Source organism: Genypterus blacodes, unplaced genomic scaffold, assembly GCF_046128005.1.
Source record: "Genypterus blacodes isolate CSIRO-AG114 ecotype Tasmania unplaced genomic scaffold, CSIRO-AGI_Gbla_v1 ptg000156l_1, whole genome shotgun sequence".
NCBI classification, from domain to species: Eukaryota; Metazoa; Chordata; class Actinopteri; order Ophidiiformes; family Ophidiidae; genus Genypterus; species Genypterus blacodes.
Window position 1 is genome coordinate 352,956 of NW_027466957.1, and position 17,459 is coordinate 370,414.

The 17,459-nt window shown below is 47.7% G+C and overlaps 1 protein-coding gene across 4 annotated transcripts in view; it reads right to left on the minus strand.

Annotated features, from left to right (window-relative positions):
* flna (filamin A, alpha (actin binding protein 280)) overlaps positions 1 to 17,459 on the minus strand; it is a 36,462-nt gene that overhangs the window by 8,517 nt on the left and 10,486 nt on the right. For 2 of the 4 annotated variants that reach the window (XM_076166863.1, XM_076166861.1), the window contains exons 3-31: positions 12,158 to 12,412; positions 10,866 to 10,963; positions 9,790 to 9,937; positions 9,544 to 9,662; positions 9,363 to 9,440; positions 9,108 to 9,270; positions 8,800 to 9,000; positions 7,189 to 7,326; positions 6,640 to 6,766; positions 6,418 to 6,554; positions 6,070 to 6,266; positions 5,763 to 5,876; positions 5,515 to 5,658; positions 5,290 to 5,413; positions 5,036 to 5,196; positions 4,851 to 4,941; positions 4,377 to 4,549; positions 4,160 to 4,277; positions 3,948 to 4,060; positions 3,656 to 3,805; positions 3,186 to 3,504; positions 2,922 to 3,095; positions 2,646 to 2,808; positions 2,391 to 2,551; positions 2,008 to 2,175; positions 1,791 to 1,914; positions 1,534 to 1,690; positions 1,251 to 1,440; positions 589 to 612 (exon numbers count right to left, since the gene is read on the minus strand). In XM_076166863.1, coding sequence (XP_076022978.1) covers positions 589 to 612; positions 1,251 to 1,440; positions 1,534 to 1,690; positions 1,791 to 1,914; positions 2,008 to 2,175; positions 2,391 to 2,551; positions 2,646 to 2,808; positions 2,922 to 3,095; positions 3,186 to 3,504; positions 3,656 to 3,805; positions 3,948 to 4,060; positions 4,160 to 4,277; positions 4,377 to 4,549; positions 4,851 to 4,941; positions 5,036 to 5,196; positions 5,290 to 5,413; positions 5,515 to 5,658; positions 5,763 to 5,876; positions 6,070 to 6,266; positions 6,418 to 6,554; positions 6,640 to 6,766; positions 7,189 to 7,326; positions 8,800 to 9,000; positions 9,108 to 9,270; positions 9,363 to 9,440; positions 9,544 to 9,662; positions 9,790 to 9,937; positions 10,866 to 10,963; positions 12,158 to 12,412 — 4,329 coding nt within the window. The remainder of the gene's footprint in view (positions 1 to 588; positions 613 to 1,250; positions 1,441 to 1,533; positions 1,691 to 1,790; positions 1,915 to 2,007; positions 2,176 to 2,390; positions 2,552 to 2,645; positions 2,809 to 2,921; positions 3,096 to 3,185; positions 3,505 to 3,655; positions 3,806 to 3,947; positions 4,061 to 4,159; positions 4,278 to 4,376; positions 4,550 to 4,850; positions 4,942 to 5,035; positions 5,197 to 5,289; positions 5,414 to 5,514; positions 5,659 to 5,762; positions 5,877 to 6,069; positions 6,267 to 6,417; positions 6,555 to 6,639; positions 6,767 to 7,188; positions 7,327 to 8,799; positions 9,001 to 9,107; positions 9,271 to 9,362; positions 9,441 to 9,543; positions 9,663 to 9,789; positions 9,938 to 10,865; positions 10,964 to 12,157; positions 12,413 to 17,459) is intronic. The other 2 variants (XM_076166864.1, XM_076166862.1) reach the window with 1 other exon arrangement.

Consider the following 17,459-nt stretch of genomic DNA (forward strand, 5'->3'; position numbering starts at 1 on the left):
TTCGCCAACTGTGAGACCTGGTTTAAGTCAGATGAGATCAAGTCATGACCGTGTTATTTCCATCCACGTTGTTACCATTGACTTCATGTTATTGTCATACAGTCTTCTTCATGTACAACTGAAAGCTACATTAGCCAACGTGCCATACCACCATGCCATCTTACCTACTGTTAGTCCATTAGTCTGTCCAATTACAAATGAGAGAAGGAAACAGAGTTATTACAAGAGGAAGCAGAAAACCAGAAAAGGGAGAGAGAAGAAGAAGGAATCGGAGAGAGAGAGAGAGAGAGAGAGAGACACAGAGAGAGATGGGAGAGAGAGCAAGAGAGAGAGAGAGAGAGAGAGAGACACAGAGAGAGATGGGAGAGAGAGCAAGAGAGAGAGAGAGAGAGAGAGAGAGAGAGACACAGAGAGAGATGGGAGAGAGAGCAAGAGAGAGAGAGAGAGAGAGTGGGAGAGAGAGAGAGAGAGAGAGAAAGAGAGAGAGAGATGGGGATGAAAGCTGGTGCCACTATCCTTCATGCCAAGAGACGAGAGAGAGAGAACAGAACAATTCTTCTACAGTATGAAGTCGTTCAGTGGGCTTACCTAAACCGTGACCGCCGATTGAGACTGATAAAAGGAACGGTGAGAAGCAGCGGAGCGAGAGAAAAAAAAGTGACAAATAATAAACAAGTCAGGTGGGGGTGGGGGTGGTGGGAGGCAATAACTGTGCTCCATACACTCGGATGAAAAACAAACGGTGACGGAGGAGTGTGAAGCAGGAGGGGGGTTGAGGGGGGGATTGTGTATATGTGTGTGTGTACAGCAGGGGACTTGGGAGGGGTGGGGTGGGGGGCTAGGAGGGGTGTAAACTGAGGAGCACAGCGTGAAGAACACAACAACACACCAATGCACGAAAAATGACACGGTATGAGCAGCAGATATGTCGAGGAGTAGAATGTCAAGATGTCCTCCACTAAGGAAAAGCTCAACTTCCTGTATGTCATGGCACATCAAGCTTAGGAGGAGAGCTTAGGACCTTCATACTGTCAATCAGACCTCTGCTCTTGGTTAAAATGCATTGAGACATTCAAAATAATGCAGAATCAGACGTTTCATCCAACAGAACTGATTCAATTCTAGTCACACTAACAATGAAAACAGGTGAGAACTGTTCCCTTGAGTAACGGTATAACTGCTGTCAATTCCTGCATGTAGCCACAGCTCATGTTACACTATCATGTCCCCAGACTCCATCACCATCTTACCTGTGACAGTGCACTTGCTGGCGTCTCCGGTGGGCAGCGCCCTGATGCGGTAGGGAGAATATGGGATTTCGTCCCCGCCGTACTTGATGAGGATGGTGTATCGGCCGGTCATGTCCGGCACGTATGAGACCAGGTATGTGCCGTCCTGGTTGTCACGGATATTGGCCTTCTTAGGTTTCCCTTCGGGGTCCTGAGGGAAAGGTCCAACATTTTAGTATGACTGATTAAAATGGGTGCTACTACTACTACTACATGTACAGCGTGTTGTTATGTCGGTACTCACTGTGATCTGCACAGCCAGGAGTCCCTCGCCAGCATCTTTTGCATCGATGGTGAACTCGACAGGCAGAGAGGCGGGCACCCCGGTGGTGTTGAGGCCCGGACCGCTGGCACGCACCTTACTGGCATCGTGGGTGGGCTGCACCTTCACCTTGTAGGGACTGATGGAGGGAGAGGAAGAGAGCAAGAGGTTAAAGAATGCTGAATGTCAGAGACCACACAGCTGAGGTGCGTGTGGGTGTGTATGTATGAGTGTTTTACCTGCGTGGGATCTCCTCATCAGCATACAGCACATTGATGGAGTAGGGACCCTCTCTGGTGGGAACATAGTTGACGGTGTGTGTCTGGTCGCCATTATCCACCACCTCCACCGGCTCCACCACACCTACGCAAACACCCAAATAAGTGTTTATATAAGCTTTTATATGACCGACTCTACTTCTGTCATGCAGAGACAAACGTCAGAACACACAGTTACCTTTGGGGCCCTGTACGCGGACCTGCAACGGGGCCACGCCAGCCTTGGAGGCGTCCACCGTGAAGGCCTGGGGAATACTGGCCCGGACGTTGGTGCCCAGGCCTGGACCCTGACACTTCACCTTGGTGCTGTCCACTGTGTCACTGACTGGCACAGAGAATGGACTGCCTGCTCACACAAAGACAGAAAGGTTGGAAAACAATATGTTAGTGTGATTTTCCTCTTTTTATGAACACAATTTATACACCTGCTGAACTTTAGTCAAAGGTGAGAAAACTGGCAGAGAAGCAATCTTGCCATTTCTACTCTCAAAACATTATCATTTGCTGCTAAAGTCTATACAAACAACACTTTAAACATGGAGGCAATAACAGAACTCATACCTGTGATGGGCTGTCCTCCATAGGTGACGTTGAGGTTGTATTTGCCAGCCTCATAGGGGATGTACTCCACACTGCAGCTGCCATCCTTATTGTCAGTACAGGACATTTTGGCTTCTGATGGACCCTCCATTGCCAGACCAAGACCACCAGTGCCTGCTCCCCTGAAGAAGAAGAAGAAGACTTGTTGTCGTTTGCCATCCTGAGTTGTGACAAAGACCACTTGCCGATCATCTTTGACGACAGCACAGAACTTACCGGGTCTCTACTGTGAACTTGTTGGGTTTGTTAGTGATGCCACATTTCAGGCCAGGGCCATGAACGCGTACGCGGGCTGGATCGCAGCCCTCAGTCACAGCGACGCGGAACGGACTTTTAGGCACCGGAGAGCCGTCATAGGCAACCTCCACGCTGTGTGGTCCTGATGCAAACACGGAGGAACAATGATGGCTCAAAGATGAGGCACCACAAACTGGCCTGTGACATCTTTACCAAACTACATGAAAACTACAGATCTTGATGTTTTAAACTCACCCTCCTCATATGGAGTATACTCCACGCTGTAGGTTCCGTCTCCAAGGTCGGTGATCAGGGCGTCCGTACGGCTGCCAGATGGGTTGCTGATGAGGGTTTTGATGTGGTCGCCTCCTTTCTGTGTGAGAGCGCGAGCATCCACAGTGAAGTCTGTAGTCGCCTCACGGAAAATACCTAAAGAACAAAACAACAGGGATGATTCAGCCTGTTGGGGAGGAGGTTCAATGAAATGTAAAACATCACATTAAATACACAATTCATTACCTTTGCCCTCCACTCCCGGGCCGAACACACGGACTCCGCTAGCGTCGACCGCAGGCTCCACGGTGAGCCGGGCGGGGAAGTTTGGTACATCCTGGCCTCCGTAACGGATGGTGAGAGTGTAGGAGCCGGGGTACAGAGGGATGTAAGTGATTGTGTAGGTCCCGTCTCCGTTGTCTTGGATGTGGACCTCGGCTTCCGTCCCGCTGTCCGAGATGATCTCAATGGTCAACTCGGCTGGACCGGCATTGGTACAGTCCACGATGAACTCCCCTGTCTCCCCGACCTTGGCGCGTTCCAAGCCTGGGCCAGAGCACCGGACCTAAGAAACAACAACAAGAAACATCACAACTGACATCAGATGTTGTTCCAAATCAATTATTGACACATTTGCTACACCAACAGTATTTAGTATGTATTAATATGGGATATTCAGGTACATGTTTGATGAAAGAGTATTATCTGTGGCTGACCTTGGAGGGGTCTGTGGCTGGGTATGCTGTGGGGTTGAAGGGTGAGCCTGGGATGGGAGCTCCATCATAGGTCAGCTCAACCTGGTATGGCCCCACCTCCCGAGGGATAAACTTCACCTGGCTCGTCTCTGGGCTGAGTCCCGGCTCAACCTGGAACAAAGAAAAAGAAATACATCATGCACTGTCAGTATGGTTTTGTTCAACATTTTAAGATGTCAGAAATTTAAGTAAGAGAAAAAATACGATGAAAATGGCACAAATCAAACACAAATTAATAATAAATAAATAATACCTTGCTGGCAATAGGCTTCCCTAATGGACCGGTCACCTTGGCAGCGACCTTCCCCTGACCGCCAGCACCCTTTGATTTCACAGTCACTTCCTTGTCTTTGCCAACAGTCATCTCTGCAAATACACAGAAAACAAAGAATTGCTGCAGAATTCTACTCGGAAACATGGGAGAAAAATAGGAATTGGATTATTAAAGATGGGAGAAGAACATACTGTCTCCCAGGCCGGTGACGCTGATCTTGCTCAGGTCCAGTGTGGGTGCCACGGCAACGTTGAAGGGACTCTTAGGGATTTGATCTCCTCCGTAAGTCACAGCAACACCCAAGGGACCCTGAGGCAGGAAGGGGAGGAGTTACATGGAGATGATCATGCAACAATATGCAGGTTCATTGCTGTGGCACTACAGAACCATTGACAAACATTAACAAACCTGCTGAACAGGTGTGTATTTGACAGTGTGTGTGTTGTCGTGGTTATTGATGATTTCAAAGTCTTTGACGGCCTCTGCTTTGATGGCTGAGCCGCTGAAGTTGCAGTCCAGGTTTGCCTTTCCTGCCCCTTTAGTGCTCACGTTGAAATGAGTGGGCTTGTTCAACTCCACACCTGAGAGCGAGAGAGAGAGATTAGAACGAGTGAGCGTCGTCCTCCATTGCCAACTGCTTTGGTTTGTGCTTGTTGGTTGAACCAATTAATGACCAACCAATTTGTTTCTGGAAAATGTCTCCCTGACTCACAGCCAACAAGCCATAACTGACATAAATAGAACTGTAGTTGCCATGAGCTACAGCACCACAACTGGACAAATATCAAAAGAAAGGAGGAAGTTGCCGATCTAAAGTCTGGAGAAGAGATGTTTTTTCCCCGTTAATGACGAATCTATAAAATATGTTTTGCGTGTTCTTACCACTGCGGCTGAGTCCTGGTCCCTCTGCCTTCACTTTACTGGCATCATGTGAAGGATCCACTTTGACCCTGATGGGCGTCATTGGAATAGCCTACACACCAGAAACATACAGGATACAGTCAAACACCTCTTTTCCCTAAACAGGTTCCACCAAATCCAATGAAACCAGAAGCAAACACACATACCTGGTTTGCGAACAGGACCATGATGGTGTAGCTGCCTGCTCCAGGAGGAGTGTACTTGACAGTGAAGGTGTCATTGTCGTTTCTGATGATGTCAAAGTCAATGTCGGCCTCTGCGGGTCCCACCACTCCAGGGGCGCACTTGATTCCAATGCTGATGTCGCCTGAAGACAAAAGACAATCTCAATCAAGTCCGTCCACAAGCATTCCATATTTGCTGTCATAAATCTATCGTGGACGTGAGATGTGTCCGTTACCTTGACCAGCCTCTGCACAGTCGACGGTGAAGTACGTTGGCTCGAAGGCCTTGAGGCCGGTCTTGGCCACACCTGGTCCTGAAACCTTCACCTTGTTTGGATGACAGCCTGGCCCGATAGTCATCTGTGGTCAAAATCATATTATTATTATTTGTGCAAAGTGAGTTCTCTGTGGGAACGTGATAAATCAGAAGCTGAGGTTGTTAGAAGTGTGTTTGTACTCACCCTGAAGGGGCTTTCAGGGATGTTCACTCCCCCCCAGGAAACCATGACGGTGTGTTTGAGGGGTTTACGTGGGGTGTAAGTACAAGTATACATCCCATTGCCATTATCCTTTATCTGGACATCCAGGGAAGCACCTTCTCCATCCTGTCGATCAAAAGGCAAAGATGAAGGGAAGGGAAGTATTTGGCCCTAATAAAGGGGCCGTGCAATCACACACACACAGCACACCTATCTAAGTAAACACCTACCTGAGCCATGACCTTCAGAGGAGCTTTCCCTCCTTGCTTAGCATCGACCGTGAACTCAGTTGGCTTTCCAACAGCCAAACCACTGCTTTGTAGGCCTGGACCATAAGCCTTCACCTGGAGGAAACATTCATGCAGCATTTCAGTCAATGAAACACACTAAAAGTAAACCAATATGTACAAATTTGTTCAGCAGTTGAATCTAATGATAGTAATGCCCTTAACAGGAAAAGGGAGATTGTAATCGTTAGGGTGGGATGGTGCTGACCGCTGGGCCAACTCCATGTGTGGCCCTGGGGTGTGTACACACCTTATCTGGGTAGAAATCTTTCCCTGGTGGGGCCACAATCTCAGCCATGAAAGGGGAGTGCTGGATGTCTTCCTGGTTGCAGAGCACGTGCACAGCGTACTCTCCGGGCTCTGTGGGCCAGTAGCGCACATCACAGGAGCCGTCGCCCTTGTCATCGCACTCGATCTTGGTCTGGGACGGACCCTCCACAGAGAAACCTGAGTAGACACAGAACGCTTCAGAGGATCTGCACGAAGTCCCAAGTCAGCATGAATCTACTGTAACTGAAGGTGCTACTTAAGGAAGCTTAGTAAAAACTAAAACCCATCACTTTGTGTGTGATCTCCGTTATTTGTCCGTCTCACTCACCAAGTGTGCCTACGTTGTCGCCGACAGCCTCCACCACAAAGTCAGCCGATTTGCCAACCACGCCTCCCTCCAGCCCTGGACCCCAGGCTCTCACCTTCTGCTGGCCTGCCTCAGTGCCAATCTTGACCTCAATGGGACTAAGACGGAGCAAAGGACAGTTAGTCACAATGACAACTCCATGTAATTCACCTGTAGTGCTTCAAAGCGAGTGTGTGTGTTTACCTGCGGGGGATGTGCTGGCCTCCCCAGGTGATGGTAATGCTGTAGGTTCCAGGTGTGGTGGGGTAATAATCAAACCCATACACACCATCTCCCAGATCCTTCCTCTTACACGGCTCCTCAAGACCCTCTGCAAACACATCAGTGCCACGTTTATTCCCCCGCTCACATTTGACACACTATCCCCATGGAAAACAAAACAGCTGTTGGGCTAAACGGGTCATTTCAAACTCCAGTTTCTGTTCCGTTTATCATTTCTTGTTGCTAAGGCACGGCAACCACATCATACGCACAGTGGGAGGGCATAATCACTACAGTCAGGGCACCATAATGACCGCAACATGAAATGAATACGAGGCTCATGCTTGGTTAGAGACATGAATAGAATTTCCTGATTTTCTGCAGATTACATTTATGAAAAAGTGGATCTATGTTTCTAATAGCCTTATAATCCGTCTGTAATGCATCACAACTCTGACTAAATGACATGTTAGCATGTATGGAACTGCCAGTGGTATAATGTCTCCCACTGGTGTTTGTGATGTTACTCACTGGGGCCCTTGATGGAGACTTTGAGCTCTCCTGTGCCAGCTCCTTTGGTGTACACCTTAAAGTCTGCAGTCTCCTTCACCCTCAGGCCCTTGGGCTGCAGACCACGACCCTTAGCCTTGCAGAGGCTGGGGTTACATGCTGCAAAAAAAAGGTAGAGACGGAGACAAAGGGGGACAGCTTTCAGGGTTTGTCTTCCAAAATCATGACCATATGTAATTTCAGTGGTTTCCGCGGGGAGAAAGAGGAATGAGGTGTCGGGTGAATGATATGAAACCAAAATAGTTTCCATACAAGCGGTGCATCCATCACACTGAATGACTGCTGGAAAACCTTCAGCTCTTTTCTATTGTGTTTTCTGCTCTGCCCCCCCCCCCCCGCCTGACACTCTACTTCTGTCAGTCTGAAGATTAGGAACAAATTCATACAACACCGCGGAGGAAGTGAGACTTCATCCCCACAAAGGGAAGTGGAGTACCGTTCATACCCGCTGATTAAAAGTGTATAAAATAGGACCCGCTGAGTCACAGTTGGACGGCCCCGCAGGAAGCGAAGGAAACCCCACAGGAACACACACACGACTGGAACAGGACACAAGATATCCAAACACTGGGAGGGAACCGCCAGTGCTACAGAGCATTCTAATGCCTTTGAAAGTATAAATCTACAAAATAGCGCCATGACTTTTATGCATTTACACATAACATTCATGGCCGGACCACTATAATAACAAATGATAGTTTAAAAAGATGGGGAAATGTGTAATGATGTGAAAATGAAATGTTATCTAATGGCAGAAGGAGTGTCCAGGAACAAGCAGGACGCAGAAACATTTACTAAATATACTTTGGCATAATTAAAACAATTTACTCTGCAATATGCAAATACTCATTTTATGGGTTATGTAGATGTAACATTGCTAAAACTACAACGAGTTTAGAGTGTTTACTGGCAGATGACATACATGAAGCCACAAAGGGAAGATAGCCACACCAAGAGAAGACATGCAGCTCAGAACTCACACACACTATTAAGGTTTGCGTTTTGAGTCAAACGTCTGAGCACATCAACTCAAATCACCCATGCACACACACACACAAAAAGGGTACCCAAGAGAGATCCCAGGAAACAGGAAATGACAGCAGAAGGAAGCTGTTGTTCCAGAGAGAGGACAGATACCAGCAGACCTCTGAGAAAGAGAAGGGAAGAAGTAAAGTCGGGAGAGAGACAGAGGAGATCACAACGTCCAGTAAAGTGGCAGGAAAGACAGACAAGTATAACACAACACCTAAGAGAAAACAGCAGAGTGAACAAATGTTTTAAGTGTAGAAAATGGAACGTTCTCTTCTTGCTTTCATCTTCAGATCAATCAACAACAGACGTAAATGCCTCTTCCTGAGTGAGTTTAACATGAATTAGCTCATCTTTTCCACTCTCCATGTTTTTCCCGACACCAAACCCTACAAACCTTTTATTCAATCGCTCAATTGTTACACATCCCATAAGCAGCAATTATTTGTGATCTTCCATTCATATGATTTTGGAACTTTTGACCCTCTCCCATACACCTCCTAACCCCTTGCACAGAGCGACAGGGTATGAAACCAAGCTCACCCTCTCCCACGTTGACTGTGAAGGGACTCTTGCTGATCGCACCGCCGGCGAAGGTGACGTAGACGATGTGCTGACCCTCCAGGGTGGGTTTGTAGGTGCAGCGGTAGCTACTGTTGCCCTTGTCTTCGGTGGTGCAGGGCACGGTGTTCTTCTTGCCAGTGGGGTCCATGATCACCACCTCCACCTCACCGACACCAGCACCTGAGAGCAAAGAGCAAAAGGCACATTGTTTGCATATGTTGCTTCTTGGTCATAGCGAAATAACCATCAGCCTCTCCATTTCTCTGATGTCATTTCATTTCCATTACCTGCTGTGTACACGTCGAAGTAGGTGGACTTGTTGGCGATGTTTCCGGCGGGTTCCAGGCCCGGTCCCTGGGCTGTGGCCTTGCTGGAGTCTCCCTGAGCCATGCCGATCTCCACCTCGAAGGGGCTCTTAGAGATGTGCTGCCCGGCAAACAACACGGTGACCTAAAGATCAGACAGAAAGCACGACATCAGACCAATCAATACGATCAAAGGATTAGTTTTAGTTTATATTTATATTTGAATTACAGACTTGCCTTGTGCATGCCCATGACTTTAGGGATATAGAAGACAGAGTAGGTGCGGTTCTTGTCATTGTTGGCTGTTACTTTGGCCTGAGTGGAATATAAAAAAAGGAGAAGACAGATCAACAACACAGACACTTCACATATTAAACATTTAGACCCAGAACGACAAGAGTACATCTGAGTATTGTACCTCCTCTCTGTGTCCTGCAGGGTCCTCCACATAGACCAGCACCTCCCCCATTCCAGCACTGATGGTCTCCACAGTGAAAACAGCCTTCTTCATCACAACATTACCGAGAGGCTCAACACCTGAGAGAGAGGTGAGGGATGCCACACAAGCATTATGTGATCGAATGACTTAATGAGTTCCATAGGTGAAGCAGTCCCTCTTATAATCTAGTCTCAACCTCATAGAGTAGTTTGTGTGTGTGTGTACCTGGCCCATAGGCGCGGGCTTTCTTGGGGTTTAGTTTGGGTCGGAGCGGTGCACCAGGCTTCAGTTTAGCCTTGGGGAACTGCGACAGGTAGGTCATGACTGAGTGTTCATCCACATTGGGGTCAACGATTTCCTCCGGGGTTATCACCTAAGAGACAGACAGGAATGAGTTCTCATAACAAAAAGGGTATAAAAGAGAAAAAAGGAAGCTGGAGGTACAGTGTGCTTGTTTAGTTACCATGGCACCCGTTACCCACACAGATCAACTAATGCTGTGATTTCACAGTAATGGAAACCACATAGCAACATCTACTCAAAACCTGAAAGAGCACCTGAGACAAACGCATGCAAAACAGCATGCAAACAGATTCACTGTCTGGTTTTACAACCCACAGAGACAGGAGGGGAAAAGGAGAGAGACAGTTTCTTCGCAGAGGGGGAGATGAGGGCGGAAACAGCGCCGACCACAGTAGCAACCACCAGCACGCTATTCTGTGCCAGCTGCCAGTCCTGTGCCAATCGTGCCGACACAACACTTCACAGTCCTATTGATTTACCAGAACTGCCACACACAGGAAACAGCTCAGTTAAGTTACGCTTAAGAACGTCTGTCAAATTCGGTTACTTTGTTGAGATGTTATGTACTGTATGTGTGTTAATAATCGGAATTGTCAACAGTATAGAGAAGACCGTTACTTTACACTTTACAGCATCATAAAGGAGACGGTGTGTTCAGTGAGCTGGACGGCGGGGGAAACCTGGGTCACACTGATGTTCAAGTGAAATTATTTTTATTCATAAGGCGTCAAATCCCAACAAACGTCATCTAGAGGCACTTTACATACACAGCATTTAAAGGAGCCCAACATTCCCTCATGAGCAAGCACTTGGCAACCGACGAATATCCAAGATTACCAGTCTGAGCCAGGGAAACCGAATGATTTGGCTGGAATTACACCAAGAGCTCAACCGCGAGTGATTCATTTGGTCAGGTCAATCCAAAGAATCAGTTAATATGAGGTTAGGCTGGTTCACATAGTTGGCTCCGTGTAAGAGTGAGCCAGAGCCAGTCTTACCTGCGGGATGCCCAGCCAGTCGTCAGCTTGCTGCATGGCCTCACGGGCGTTATCCACCGGTTTGGTCTGATCCCACTGATCCCAGTCAGGGCACAAACCTGTGGGAAAGGAGCACAGGTAAGAAAACGCAAAGAAACAACACACCGGTGACACTATCTACACAATTCCACTGTCTAAACTTAATAACTTAATTAAAGCCCAGTTGACTTTACTCTGTGTTATCACTTGGCGTCGTCGCGGTTTCTTGGTTTACAATTCACAATAGCAGATTCCTGTGGATTCTCTAATGAAAGACAAACAAGTGTGTTCTGCCTGGATATGCAGCACATCACAGTGGAATGTTGTCATATCAAACTGCGGCTACACTCCATCATCTGTAGTCTGCTATCCACTGAAAACTCCCTCTACTGTCAATGTTTTATGGTATTTTATGCCTTTTAATCATCTTTAAAGCTGCATTTAATGTTTTTTATAGAGTCCTGCAAGTGTTTTCTTTTAAATAACCCTATCCTCAGACATAGTGGCATGTGAACATCCTTGAATACATCCTTCATCACCTTGTTACAGTTATCCTGCGGCTACGTCCTCGCATGGTTGCTCATCCACGACATTGCAACATATTTTAGTATTAAAGGCGTGTCAGGTAGTGAGTGGCTGTACTGGCATGGTGGTGAAGGGAACATGAAAATGGAGTGGCCTCTCTCTCTGTATGATCCAGGTCAGACGTATAGACTAGACTGCTGGTTAGAGGAGCTGGAGCCTTGATGACATGCAGCAGATATGAAGGTGAACCTGCTCGATGTCACAATGTTCCTTCATGCACGCAAACTTAAAACCTGAAACGCATCTTACTTGCCCGTCCACTTTCAACTAGTTCTTTCTCAACAGGCAGGTTAAATGAAATGGAGAGAAATTAAAGCTTGTCTTTCATCCTTATCTGCGGCTCCAGCCCGATGGTGAGGCACAGGTATGTCAAACATGCACAGCGTGTAAACACAACACCCCCCTTCATCCTACGCATTCCCTCATCCCATATCTCTCTCTCTCTCATCTTATCCCCCATTTATCATCAGGAGCATAATGAAGAAGTGAAGCGCTCCTCCTCTTCACACACCTGTGCACAGTCGCTATTCATTATGAACTTGCTCACTAACATCTAAAATTGATAAAATAGCATCAGAATTCAAGTTATTCAGCCCATTAAAGTTCGTATTAACCTGTAGAGCGGCCAGTATGACCGTTTTGTCATCATTTTACAACCCCTCCACCCACACACACACACACACACTAACCCGGGGCACAGCTGTCAACCAGCGCTCCCAGGGCGCGGCCACTCTGCCAGTCCCTGCTGAAGTTGGTGATGGGAAGCTCGGGCAGTTTGTTCTGGATCCATCCCAGCAGCCTTTGCTTGGGCGTCTTCTGCTTGCCGCCGTCCGTCGCCTCCTCATCCTCATCCCACATGGGCATGGAGATGGAATAGTGCAAGATCAAGGTCCAGATCAGGCCCAGGATCAGCTTCAGGTTCCCATCCACGATGGCTTTAGAGTCTGGAGTGCAGCGGGAGAGAGAAGGGAGCAGGTTTGAGATCATGTTGTGCTTTGAAACAATAGATACTTTTGTAACCACAAGGGCTGACAGGAGGTAATGTGATATTACTACGGACAATTTTATCTGCAAGCCAAAATACAAATGAATATGGAGGGACGTTGTGTGAAAATCCTCCTTTAAAACGCAATTTATTGACGCTCAGATCTACCAAAGAGAGAGAAGTTGAAGTTCCAGAGTTTATCTACTACTTTGGCTTCAGCTCTGTGATGATTTGTGCTTCAAATGATGAAATATGGCTTCAAGACTTGTAAGGGGGGGAGGAGGAATGCATGGCAAGGATTTATAGGCCGCGGTCTAGTCCGGGGCGAGTTAGTGATGGTTCATGTTGACATTCAACATGGTACTTCGGGAGTTCTACTTTAACACACATACGATAGAAGCCATAAAACTTAAGAGGCATTAAATGTTCCCTCTCTGAGCCATAATCTAGGCTGGCAGCCCCTTACAGCACTGCTGAGGAGTAAGAGGAAGAGGAGGAGGGTGACAAATAATGAAAGAAACAGCATCGTGGCCACTGTGCAGGGAATTTTCCAGATGAATCATATCACGATAGTAAAGGTTCCCATTAGAGCTCCTCTGCAGCAGGATTTCTGATTATATCTTCACAGTATAAACCTCCACTGCACTCACAGGCGAGTCACATCGCAGCCGCTCGACATGACGGCACTACACGCCAGGCTGATCTAAGATATTTAGGGCATGTGGCTGTGTTCAGACAGCCCCGAATGTTCAACACGATGTGATGCAACCACCAGCTAGCCTGGGCATGAGGAAGCCAACACGCACGCGCACACACACAGCAATGACTCTACAGCGTGCACACACATGTTGCACAAACAGCAGTTGATCGGGAGGAAGATTGCTCGGGTCCAGCCTTGAGGAAGGGTGGAGCCTTGAGGAAGGGTGGAGCCTGTGTGTGTGTGTGTGTGTGTGTGTGTGTGTGTGTGTGTGTGTGTGTGTGTGTGTGTGTGTGTGTGTGTGTGTGTGTGTGTGTGTGTGTGTGTGTGTGTGTGTGTGTGTGTGTGTGTGTGTATATAAAGGAGGGGGCCTGATCCTCCTCTAGCTGAAAGGCTTCTCAGCAGAATAAAAGGAAAAAGCAAAGGTCAGTGTTGTGGTTTGTGTCAAAGAGCCCGAGTCTGGTGGGCTGAGTCTGGGGTATCAAACCTCTGATGGAGGCTGAAGGCTGTTAGGTGTGCAGCACATCGGAGTCGTCACGGCGTGCGAGTGGACACGCACAGATCTGAATCCTACAGGAAAGCAACATATCTGGCTTATGTGTGTGTTTGTGTGTGCCCACTTACTTTAAGACTTATTCTGCTTCTGCACCCACACAGTCTAACCATGTCAACAGCATTTGTTTTGTCATAGTTGTCTAGACTGGAATAATTCACGGTAGCAGCAGCTAAACCTCCACAACAATGAGGTCTGGAATGGTTCTACAGGGAGAGCGTTCTGTGGTTCCCCCCTTTCTTTGTTTTTGCATACGGTGCTGGGCTGCGGTTTGGGGGGCCTGGGGACCGATGAAAGAGGCTGAATATTTAAGGGCTGCAGCAGGAGGGACCCAACGCTATTTGGCCAAGAAGCACGGGGACGGGATGGATGAGAGTCAACGATGAAGAGATTCTGATTCATGAAGAAGAGGAGCAAAGACGGCAGCGGTTGAGGTTGGAATAAATCACTATTAAATTTCTAAGATGCAAAACACCAACCATCTTTATTTGCCTACGAGCACGGCGACGTGTGCGTCAACTTCCTGTTTGTGCTCCAAGGTCAGCTGCCTCCATGTCAGGAGTGGAAAATACGCTGGGTGTTGTGAAGAAGTGAAGCGGGGTGAGACAAAGCACGTGTTTGGATAACCTGTTGCCACGGGAACATTGACTGGGCTTGTTGGTCAGAGCGCCTGAGCGTCGACTCGTTCATCTTAGAGGAAACGGGAGACGAGTTGAAGATATAAGGCAGGAGAGGAAAACACGATACGGATATGAATTTGTGCTTCTTGTGTGTGTGTGTGTTTGTACCGCAGGTTGGTACCTGCAGTAGGAATGCAGTGCAGGGTAGAGGGGTGTGTCAAGCAGCCCGTTAGCCGCGATGACACCGACACGCGACCACAACAGCACCAGAAGCGTGGACAGAGTTTTCTCAGTCACAAAGGGTTTAGTGAGTCAGAGTAGAGCAGGCATTATGGGAAGCAAACACTCAAATATTTTGATAATGAGCGTCGGTGTGTTCTTTGATTCATGTCTCTCGCACACAAAGAAAGCCGCTAAACACGCACGGAATCTGCCAGCATTCCCGGCAGACCACAGTGCAGAGTCTGCAGGGGCCCATATACGGACACAGACTGCTGCATTCCCCCTCTGCTGACTCACATGCCCCCTGTATATCTGTCTGTCTGTCTGTCTGTCTGTGTGAGACAGAGAGTGAGAGAGAGAGCGGAAAACGCCAACATAACATAGAGGCTACTGTGTGTGCACGTCTGGTGCTGAGCTCATTTTACCCCCAAAACTCCCATGACTCATCTCTTTGGCTCTTGGTCCCAACACCCCCCGCCGCCGCCGTGACGTTGTTATGACATCACCCTAACCCTCGACCCCGAACCCTGACCCGAGCACAGCGACGCCGGGTGTGAGAGGGAAGGAAGACGGGATAAAGTGCGGAAAAACGATGGCAGGAGGAGGAGGAGGAAAGGTTCAGGACAATATTCCGGTTGTACAGCAAACATCTGGAGCGCATTAAGGCTGAAATCTTGTAATGCGAAGGACAAAGCTGCACGTCTGCGCGGGACGACCTGATCGCCTCCAGGTCTGGACGCAGAAGACCTAAGACTCATGACGCAAGTCGAAAATCCCGTCAGACTTCAGCTGAATACCATCATCTGCCTTTCACTCATACCATCTCCATGTTTTCCTGCATAATAAATACATACAGAACTCAAACGCAGGTCTGGTGAGGACACGGAAACAAACGCAGACACACAGTCACACGCACACATTTCTGCCAGCAAGTCAACCATTTCTACACCAGTCACCTGCCAGGTCACACTACACACAGAGGAGCTCATTATTCCGAGAAAGAATGGAGTGACAGACGGGTACATACCTTCACCAAGGCTGAACTAGACTCCTAACATTCTGACCCAAAGGACCAACGTGTGCAGATTATCTGTATTGTCTATCACTTTTGTACAAATTGATAAAATGGACAAACCAGCCAATCTTTCCATGTTCAGAGTTCATTTGGAACATTCCTGGTGTCCCGCCCGTCCACTTTTGTCCCACTTTAACATTTTGACTAAAGCTGATAACAAATGAAGAAAATGAAGGGAGAAGATCAATAACATTCAATCATAAAACTTAAACTTGTCTATTTGTTTCTACATATGAGGCCTTGGCAAGTGAAGAGGAAGGAATTATACGTTTTTTTTAGAACAATCTCTCATCTTACATTACCGACAAGTTAGAGCTTTTAAATGAATTCATGAAGGAAGTGTTCAGAGGGACGCCATCGTGTTTAGACTCTACATGCTGAACTAATTTAGCTTTGGCAGACTCCTTAGACGTCAAGATCGACGAATTGTGCTATAGGGTCAAGAAGGACAATGTCACACACACACACAGACTCACTCTCTCACACACACACACACACACACACACACACACACACAGGGCTGGAAAAGGGGGTTATGACCACCCGAAGAGCTGGTCAGACAGAACATTCTGAGGAAATGTCACACATTCCATACTGCCCTTATCACCGACAAACACACACTCACACATACACACATTGTAGAGGCCAACAGAATGGCGTGTTCAGCATACATCTGTGTGCCCTGTGTAACACCCAAAGAAGAACTACAGAAGAAAACACTAAAGAAGAATTGGAGCTCTTGATCTTGATGTAACTTCTGCCTTTCAACCCCAATCTGAATTCAGCTGGTTGCCTCAGAAGCTTTGACCTGACGCTCTCTTTCTCTTCCTCCCTCCAACTTCTAAGCAACAAGCAACACTCGAGCTACTACACTTCCTCCTCTTCCTTTCTGTGCCTTCCAGTCATCCCTCCCTCACTCCCTCCCTCCCTCTCTTCACTCCCTCCGCTGGAAAAGTTCCTCCTGGTTTTTTAGCCTTAAAAGGGCAGAAGCAAACTAGATCTTGGCAGCCCACCCATTCCCTGGGCTCTGGTTACAGATGCAGGGAGGAGGGAGGACAGGACAAGGGGAAGGGAAGGGAGGCAGCGAGGTGGAGGGGCAAGGAAGAAAAGAGAAAAAAAAAGCCAGAGAAAAAGTGCTGCATGGGACATTTTTAAAGCCCACAGACAACAGCTCTCAGTGAGGATGGGCCGACTTAATGCTCATGCAAGCTGAGACGGGATAGGCTGAGGGAGAAATGAGGGGAAAGAAGGAAAAGGGAGCAGCGAGAAGGTTAAGGGAGGTGAGCGGAGGACATGGGTAAAGCATTAGATGATGAACGGGGAGGTTTGATAGCATTCGGCTTTCATCAGCACTTCATTTCCTGGATTGAGAGCAGTTTGAGTTTTCCAAGCAATTTTAGGTTTCTGTTTTGGCAAAACCAAGTAGGGTTTCTGGAGAAGCAAGAAGCCCCCGCAGATGTGTTTCTGGCAGAGGAACGCTGGTTGTTCCTGTTTGTAGGTAAAAAAAAAAAAAGCTTGTAAAATAATAACCACAGCAGATGGACAAAAAGCCCAAACATCTGTCGTCACGCTTCCAGGAGCGACCCGGAGAGACTCCAGCTCATTTCAGCAGACAGGCAGTCCTCATAAAACTGAATACAGCATGTTATGAAGGGATGTAATGGTCACTGTGCCATTAGTGTTTTATAAACAACATGTAGCCGATTCTGAGTGGATGAGGCGAGCGGGCACAGACGCAGAGATGGGAACTGTCAAGTAAACACAAGCTTTGAGTCATCTGGTGATTAGTCTGGAAATTATTGCGATTTGGATTTCATCTAGGATTTCTTAACTCATCAA